At 46.9% G+C, this 9703-nt stretch overlaps 1 protein-coding gene across 1 annotated transcript in view; it reads right to left on the bottom strand.

The window, feature by feature from the left end:
* Nucleotides 1–7366: 7366 nt before the first annotated feature.
* The window catches only part of BCL11A (BCL11 transcription factor A), a 79558-nt gene continuing 77221 nt past the window's right edge, over nucleotides 7367–9703 (bottom strand). Inside the window, exon 4 of the mRNA XM_067292736.1 lies at nucleotides 7367–7938. Coding sequence (XP_067148837.1) covers nucleotides 7847–7938 — 92 coding nt within the window. The 3' untranslated portion in view covers nucleotides 7367–7846. The remainder of the gene's footprint in view (nucleotides 7939–9703) is intronic.

The following is a 9703-nucleotide window of genomic DNA, read 5'->3' as shown; positions in this document are numbered from 1 at the left end:
ACGGTAGTAGACCCCGATTTTTGAAGCAGAGGTTGGCTCACTTGGGGAATAACAACAGGATACTTTTCTTGTTCGCTGTGCAAACTTTAGCCCATGTCAAGAGTTGTTACCGTTTGATGACTGCCTTTGTACCTGAGGTATAAAATTGGTTGTTGTACAGGCCTGGCGCACCGTAGTGCCAGTGCCCCAAACCCCAGCAGCCCCGTACACGCATTTCTCAGGATCCGAGAGCAGAGGGAGCAAAACTGGCATCTCGTTTCTTCCGAGTAATCCGTCCAGGTCCGAACAGGGAAGAGACACAGCAGCAAAGCCACCGTTCATAACCAGTCCACAGATATTAAAACCAATTTGCTAAGTCACCTAAGTGGCATTTCTGAAAAGCCCTGAATGTATATTGCCTGGCATGAGAGGGGGCAGAGATTTTGCATGACTTTTTTTTTTTCTCTAATGTACTAAGTGGCTGTGTGAATTTATCTGTATTAAAGAGGTGCTAGAACGTGCCAATCTTGGAACAACTGTTTTACTTGAATGTGCTTCTCGATAGATTAAAACTAAATACAGAAACCAGTTGTTATCCCAGGCAGTGGGGGAGTCAGAACACCACAATGAGCCACAAGACTAAAATGGTAAATCATGACACAGTACAGAGATGCCTCATTCCTCCGTTCTTTTCAGCTGCAACTTCCTGAGCCTTTCCCTTTCCCGACAATTCTCTGTTGCTGCACAAAGACATCAGGCAGGCCAAGCAAGGCCATCACATGCATCACACACGTTGCCCAGACTCACAAGGAGTTTCCCCAAAACCATAGCTGAAAACGAAAGGAAAAAAAAAATCCACACATGTATCTTGAAGACATTCCTTCCTGAAATATAGAAAATGACCTGATAAAATACCATCCTGGGGAAACCATGTTTCTTGACCCTTAGGTCTATGGCAGCTTGATTTCCACACGCAATTTACAGTTACAGAGGCCTTTGGGGACGGCAGAGGAGGCTCCAGCAGGTAGCCCTGCGATCCGCTGTCGAACCTCAACTCCGAGCTGTATTTTTTCCCTTGCTCATCACCATCAACAAGGGCAAAGGCTCTGGGGTTTGCGGGGCGGCGCCGGCAGTGACAGACCCCAGCAGCGCTCAGCTGGCCGGCCCCTCGGCCACCCCAGCGGCGGGGGGAAGAGCCCACGCTACCCGCCAGCGTGGGCTTTTTACTGTTTTGGAAAGGAGGAGGCCCGGGTGGCCATAAGAGAAGGTCAGGGACAGGACACAGACACTCAAACTCACACAAAAAAATAATGAGAAATGTTTATTTAGGGCTCAGTCCCGTGCTCCCTCCCTACCCAAAATTTCATGGGTTTCTACAGGCACAGCTATCTAAAGAGTCTCATCTGGGACCCCTATAAGCGCTGACAGTTTGGCTACTGATGTCTCAAAAAGTCAGTTCGCCACCCCGTTTTTGGCTACCTGCAGATAAGCTTCACCGGAGGCCCTTGGCCATGAATACCCCTGCCCAGGCTGTTGTTACAGACAGGGTATAGACTGAGCGGGATCTGCCCACCGCTGCCAAAAGGGTTAATTGCTCGGTGGATGCCCTGCGTGCACGCTTACCACCTGGCACATCTTTCGCTTGCCACTGGAAAATGTTAAAGCACCAGTAATTAACTAGTTTAGGTCTTACAGCTTTTAGCTGCAGGCTCTTTGATGTGTTGGTTTGAACAACACATCCATCAAGTTCTGGGGATCTTCTGCCGGATCGCATGAGCGACCTGGCACGAGGCCACCTCTTGCCAGCAGAGGCTCTGCCCCCGGTGCCTGGCCCTTGGCCACCCGCCAGCCCCACGAGGGTCGGAGCGGGTCTCGCTGCTCTCTCCAAACCTCTCCACTGAGAAAACTCACTTTGCCTGGGTGTTTCAGGAGGTTAAATTTAGTAACAGCTGTGTTGGGGGAAGAGAAAAAGTCCAGAAGTATTGCCTTTTTCATTCCATTTAAGAAATTTCAAGATGCTGTAAAATGTCACAATAACTTGAAAGGCAGTAGCCCTGTTTTATTAATAGCAAGTATTTATTAGCCTCCTTGATTTACAGTATGTTTCTAAAAGTCATCAGTCCATCACATTCTTCAGCACTGCGGCTGAGTTGTTTTTCTTGGTCAACACAATATGGAATATAGATTTGAATATTAGAAGCCAAATACAACCTTCATTTTGCATGCACATATCCCGTCAGTGGGAGGCCCATAAATGAATCCTGTATAGCCCTTAGACACATGCATTTGCAGACATTGGGGGAGAGGTGGGAGCTTCTATACATTGCCACTGGAAACCTGGAGCATAATGGAAATCACCACAGAAGAGCCATCAGGACTAAAGCAAACTCAGAAAGTGTCACAGTGCACACACCTCAATCACTAAAAAGGCTGAAGTCCACCTAGTGATTTTGCTTCTAGGTTTTGACACAAAAAGCTATCCCTCCATCTGTCCATCCATCCACCCATCCATCTAATTGTGGTATTTGACTGATACGTACATGGCAAATGGCCCAGGCACACTGTGCCGCATCAGCAGTTGTCCGACTCCTCCACCCATCCGTTCTTACCACTATTACCAGATTTCCCCTTTTTTCACCCTAACCATGAGGTTTTTGTCTACCCAGCTGTCTCTCCACGCAGCCTTTGCCCATTACCATGGCATGCGAGCGCCTACATGCTGGAATTACAACAGAGCCAGTATTTCCAGGAGATCGCATAGTGCTCATTACGGGAGGCCAGACGAAATTAAATTGGGGCCCACTGGTTCTACCATCTGAACTTCATCACCGCTAAAGACGCAATAAAAGTAATAGCAACAACGAACAAGCCTCTACCAGATGTGTAACTCTATCCAGTGAGATTAAGGAAAAAGGGCCATATTTTTGTTTTTTTGTTGTTTTTTTTTTTAGTGTAACTCCGGCTTTCCTCAGGAATAATTGATTATTTTGACCCCTGTAGACGATGAGTGTTAAAAGGAGACCTGGGGCAGGGGAGGAGGTTGAGGATTTGGCAAGATGGAGGGGCAACAAGGTTTTATTGACTTAGAAACTAGAAGCTGGTATAACAATATACCACTGAATGATAGTACATAAGTCTAATTATGCTTGAAATCCGAGAAAACTGGGGGAAAAAAGCAGAGAATAAAAAAGGAAGCAAATGAGCTCCCACTCTTGTTCAGGGGGATTGTTTGCCTTACTCCTTGATAATCATTTGTAGCAGGATCATTTGAAATGATCACACCAACTCAGTATCAGATCAGGCAGTCCCAAAGAGCAAATTATGTTCAGTGGAGAGAGCCCATTACATCTCATCACACTCATCCCACCTGACTCAGCTCCCCACATCGCCCACGCGGCCCCAGAGAACAGGAGCACTTTTGCGTCCAACGACAGGAAAAGGCCACGCCAAGCGTCTACTCCAGAAGTTAATGCAAATCATGGCACCGAGAGTCTTGGTGACCGGATGGAGAATGAGCCCACATGTGTGTGTCACTGGCTTCTCAACAGCTCACAAACACACACAGCAAAAGAAGAAGTTGGATGCATTTGCTTGGACACAAAAGTACTGGATAAGCAGCATATTCGGTGGATAATCTCTAGAAGCCAAAGAAGAATCTCCTTTCGGTTCTCCTTCCCATGAAGTTAATGGCTATTCTGCCACCGTTGAACACAACTAAATGCTCGCTCTCACCCCATCCCGGTATTGCTGTGGGCTATGTGATCGCTTAGCAGGGTGGGCTGTGCCGTGAAGCTGGAACTGCAGGGAAATGTGGGGTTTGGGGAGCGTTTGCTTCTTAACATCCCGTTCACAGATTTTTAGATCTGTTCTTAAGATCCATTTAGGTCATTTCAGAAAAACAGTGCTTAAGAAGTGGCCTATTTTACATGCTTGCTTCTCTCTTTTAACACTGTAACAGCATATAACCTAAATGCTTCTTGAATCCAAAATAAATATTACTTTGAAAGCAAAATTTAAGTGAGACTTCACAAAAGAGTTAACCACTGCATTTCAGTCTCATGAAAATGTGCTTAAAAATAAAATACAGCACAAATGAAATGCTTTCACATTTGAAAGCAGCTTTTCAAACCAAAAATCAAAGCTAACTATCTGATTTCCGGGTATCTTGCTCATTTCAGTCCATTACAGCCCACTGGATGGGGAAACAAAAAGAGCTTTTCTTCCGGCTCTTAGAAATACCCCAAACTTCAGGATTTTTTTTTTTTTTTAGTATAGACAAACTATATTCAATATTTAAAGTCTTTTGATAGAAGGTAATGTGTATGCTTTAACATTGTGAATATGCTTAAATACAAAATACTTAAAAATAACGTCTCGTTAATTTGCTGCTTGGGACCTGAGTTCAAGCTTTGTGTTTCCACAGCAGTAACCGCTTGTGCCATACATTTTGCATTCTTGCTATGTGCTTTTTATTGCCCCTCTTGTAAAGAAAACAGAACCACCTTGAGCTTCGAGGCTAACAGTTTTCCAGCCCCGCCGACACACACACGGGAAACCCTCACCTCTGTTAATGGGCAGAAACTTGTTAAGCCACCGCAACGCGATCAGTCGCGATCCTCCACGTGCCCAGATCCGGCACGGGATGGTGGACGGCAGAGCGCCACAGTCAAGCTCTGGCCTAAAAAAAGAAGCATTGCCACAACCCCTCCGATGAGCGCACGAGGCTGCTCCGCTGCCGCAAGCCGGCGCGGATCCTCGCAGCCCCACCGAAACCGCGGCAGGCGCAGCTCTGCCGGACGGCGCCCGCGGCAGCTCGGCAGCCCAGCCCGCGGGACCACTCTCCTGGCAGGGTGCGGGAGCCCCCGCTCGCGTCTCAGTGCTTGCCCACGGCTCTCAGGGCGATCATTACGTGTATCTGTAATTTTAAGGCAACACGTAAATTCCTCAGATGTTTTAAAATCCTAGGAGTTGTTTCTTTTTTTTTCTTAAATGCCTGTATTAAAAAATATACATTTTAAAGACTATTTCACTTCCTCTTGAACACTTCAGAAAAGGAGAGTATAACCTTTCCCCCGTGCTTCATGGAACAGGCTCAGCACCCCACTACTTGCAAAATGCGTTTAGTTGTTAATGTTTTGTTATTTTCCACTCTTCCTGGGAAAAATACCTGCTTTGCACTGGCTTCTGTTGCTGAAGGAAATCACTGGGCCACAAATTTTGGCTACTCCTGCAGGAATTCACTTTGGAGGAAGCTGGCCACACTGGCTTTATCCCACTGGGTCAGAGCATTAAAAGCGTGACCTGCTGTTTTGGCAATGCCATGAAGCAATCTATGCACTGAGTTTTGTCTGCACTTAGCAAGTCAAATGAAGTCTAAGGACAACACAAGAATTGGTCAATATGTCAAAGAGTCTCTGCAAGACTTATTAGCAGCCACCATTTATTATAATCATTGTAGGTGCTCTGCAAATATGTGCCAGGAGATCCCTATTTTGTAATTTGGAGACGAGACCAGAGCACCCTAACTTTGCAATTGATAAAATGAGCCCCATTATAGCCGCAGTCTGACACAGCTGTCTGGCATGGAGATCTCCTGGAGCAGGAGTGGAGGATGCCGGCAGCTAATGGGAGCTGTTAACTCCTTACCCCATGGTGTGTTTGCAATCAATAGGATGCTTAATGTAACAGGATTCACAGTTTCAGGACTCAGAAAAACCCACACAGAGGTGGAATATGAAGAACCTTTTAAAAAGTTCTCCTAAAGCAAAAGACAGGGAGGGTCTCTGCTGCCTTCCTGGGTGGGGAGTCTGTAGGAGTTAGGATGCCTGGCTTGTCTCCCGGACCGAAGTAGGCACAGAGGGGCCTCTTTGGGGCTGCTGCTCTGCAGGTCCCTTCCTCGTATCTCTGGCCTGACCCAGGGACAGCACCAGACCTGAGCCTGAGTGGAGTGGGGAGCAGAGGCCTGATCTAGGATGTGTTCGGGACAGGCCTGCACCGTACTAGTGGTGGGGGTCTTTTACCCACAACACAGAGGCACCTGCAGCGCTTAACCAAGTGCGGGGTGGCCTGGCCACCCTCCTGGGTTCCAGCGAGAACCATAAGAGAGTGGCTAGCAGGGATTACTGGGTGTCAAAGCCCTAATCACCACGGTAGACGTAATAGCTCTCTTTGGGTCAATCCTCATCTATGCACCAAGTCCCCAGGCGGTCGGCTGCCTCCTGGCTTGTGCAGAGTTGCTTCTACCTCCTGACTGCTCATCTCAGCCCCCTGGCAAAGTTTTAAGTTACAAAAGTGACCGTGCTTGTGCTATGCCCCGAACAGAATGAGAATTGCAGTCTTCTTCTAAAAAAAAGAACAACCACCACCTATAAAAAAGGCAACGTCATTTTTATCTATGGCCGTTTCATGAGTAAAGAATCACCCTGGCCAGGTGTCTCATTCAGATTTTTAAAAAAGACATAAATAAAAAAAGGAAGTCATAATTAAGTTAATACATACAAATAAATAACTCAGGTCCCTGACCTGAAAGTCTTCTATGTCCCATTGCAACCTGGTATGGATGTCCTGGCAGTTTTACGTGACAGTGCAATGACTCCACTCGCTATGCACTTATTTTGTTTAACCAAATAAGGTCCATTCCTGCTATCCGGCACAGTCATTAGTAGCTACAGCCTATAAATCCCATCCCAGACAGCACAAAAGCATGTACTTAACCCATCTTCTGTTCAGCAAAGCACTTGGGCCCTAAACCAGCAAAATCCTTGGGCATGTGCTTAGCTCTAAGCAGGGAACAAGTCTCACTGGCAAGCATAAAAGCTATGCAAGTGCTTAAGTGCTCTGTGAAAGACCATCGGATGTAAACATGTGCTTCACAACAGGGAGACCAACTCTGATCCTGCCACAGGATGGGGGAAGGGGTCACTCCTCCTGGCACTGACAACATCTCTACGGCAAAGCCATCGTCCCTCCTGAAAGCTGCTGGTCGGTTTTGGTCTTGTTTTAGCAAACAATGACAAATTAAGGAACGTTATAGATCCCACCAACCCCAAAAGTACATATTTGAACAGCAGAAACGTAATACAACAGTCGGCATTAGTCAATAGGATGCAGGTGCCGATGGAGAGCTAGGAGACTCCCCGTCAGCACGAATGAACACCAACACTAGTCCTACGCTGCTTGGGGTACCACAGCCACAAATAACCCCGCCGCCGGGTCTAGCTCTCTAGGAAACGTCTGCAGATGTGCAGCCCCTCATGTGGCTATGAGCTCTGGCTTTTTCTTTTTAAACTCGGTACTTCATTTTCTGCAGATGATATGGTAATACAAAGTCATACCAGCTGCCTGGCCCTTGTTAGCATTAAAAATTAAAGAAAGAGCAAACAAAACCTAAAGCTCCAACATTTATTATGTCAATTTCCCACCCACCACAGACCTACACTGTGTTTTGTTTTATTTTTAATTTGTAACATTAGATGCACCTTCTAAGAAATGGCATGTAATGGAGATAAACAACAGGCTGGGTTCTCCACACGGCGTCAGCACGTGAGCACGACAGTCTTTTCCAAAGGGAAAGGAGCCAGTCAAAGCCATTGATAAGCCCTTGACAGTGGGTGGGTGCTTTTGCTTTTTGTTTTGTTTTGTTTTTTAAAAAAAAAGAAGAAACAAACAAAAAAAAACCCGAAGAAGTGTTGTACTCTATTACAAAATATAAATACGATAGTCTTGCAGGCGGAAGGAGCCTGGAGAATGCTGCCTTCAGATGGTGACTTCTCAAGCTAGTGTCAGAAAGCGCGTCGAGCTAGCAGGAAAACAGGCCACCTTGGGATGCCACGACCACGACCGCCGCTGCCCCGAGCTTCACGTCCGCTCAGAATTTAAGTGCTCTCGAACTTCCATCCGAAAACTGCCAGACGTCCGGGGTTCCCTGGGCACTGCGCCAGCTGGGGGGGTACGCCGCACCTACAGAGAGCATGGGGACAGAGGAGAAAACAGCTGTGACACGGCCCACAATGCGAGTTACGCTTTTTTTTTTTGCTTTTTCTTTTCTTTTTTGGTCTGCTTTTTTTAACAAATATGACATTTAACTGTCACACAGGGCTATCACCTGATGGACCCCCCCCCACCCCACCCCCCGGCCTCCCCCGGCCTCCTCTTAGGCCGCACTCTGCCCACGCTGCCGAGCCCTAAGTCGCTGCTCGCGAGGGAACGCTTCCAGCATGGCTGAGCGCCGCGCGGCAAACACGGAGCCTCCGCTCGGTGAGGCCGAACGCCCGGGCTTCGCTGAGAGAGCCCGCCTTGGCCAGCAGCGGCGGTTTCTGCGGGAATTGCTTCCCGAATACTTAGGAGCGTGGCTGAAGGGCTACGCGCGAGCTGCCGGCGGGGTTGAACAAGCAGCTCCCGGGCCAGATCTTCACTCGGGGTAAACCGGAGCAGCGCCTCCCAAGTCAGGAGCCGGCGCCCGATTTACCCCTGGGCAGGGTTTACTGCTGCTTATTTCCAACTCCGACACATTTCAGACCAGCATTAAACACGGCTGAGGCTTTTCCGGGGAGCCAAGAGTGACGTAGCTACCTAGGACGCGAGCCTTAACAGCGCAACGCGGTTTCACATTGCAAGCCCCGCCGGAGGGCAGCGAGCCCCCCGCTCCGAAGCCACTTGGGAGTCACAGCCTCAGGTCCCTGCCTCGCCCTGCCCGGGCCTCCGGCTCCCTCCAGCCCCGTCGAAAATAGCCGCCGGACTGCATGCGTCTGGCTCTGAGAAACAGTGGTGCTCTGGCGAATCCAGCAAAGAGCCCGCCGGGCAATATTACTCTCCTAGTCAATAATATAATTTTCCCACGCATTCACTGAAAATGGTTTTCAACCTTTATAGGAGAAAAAAAAAAATGGAATGAGAGAGAACTAAAATAACAGCTGGTATCTTTTTTCTTTTTGTACAAACTCTGTGCTTAGATAAACCCTGAAACTGTATCTCATCAGATATGCCAAAGCCTCCTGAATGTCAAGCAAAGACATGGTATCACTTATTCCTGTGTTTATCTCCACTCTTGGAAACATAATAAATATGAAACATCTGTAGCCTAAATTCTTGATATTGTTTCAGTGTCTTCATTATATAAATCATTCAATTTGGAGGATATTAAATACTAACAGCAAAGGGGTCTGTGCCATAAAAATGTGTTCCTCCTCTGAAGTTGATGGGTTTTGAAATTTTAACAATAGAGATACTATTACCCAAATATTGTTCTTATTTATAGAGACATCTTTTCACAAAGAGATAAATATAAAAGTTTCTTGGGACAGTAGGTCATGCTTGTAGGGAATGTTACGGCAGCTTAAGAGCACATTATGGGGGCCGTATAAATCTGCTCCTGAACTCCAACAAACTTGAGCAGGCCTCAATGGTTTGTGGTTTTATAACACCATTAATTCATCACATGGTTAGAAAATGTCACATTTGCTATTACGATTTTTGCTTTAGTGTTCTGGCTACAACATGTTGCCATTTGAAAGTTATGTTCTTGTTGACTAGTTTTTGAAGCTCCGGTTACTTAGACAACATCGTACGTGTCTCTTAAAGGAGGGCTCCTTCGAATCACAGTGCAAGCACTGGATGTGTAATCGCCCAGCGAAGTAATGCCCAACAGACCTATCTAGCTTTCTGAAATGTAAATATAAATGCAATGCATTACTGCACAATTAAAAAAAAAAAAAATCTTTGTATG

Source organism: Apteryx mantelli, chromosome 3, assembly GCF_036417845.1.
Source record: "Apteryx mantelli isolate bAptMan1 chromosome 3, bAptMan1.hap1, whole genome shotgun sequence".
In the NCBI taxonomy this organism is placed as follows: Eukaryota; Metazoa; Chordata; class Aves; order Apterygiformes; family Apterygidae; genus Apteryx; species Apteryx mantelli.
Note: the sequence above shows the minus strand (reverse complement) of the source record. Positions and strands in the feature narration are given on the sequence as shown.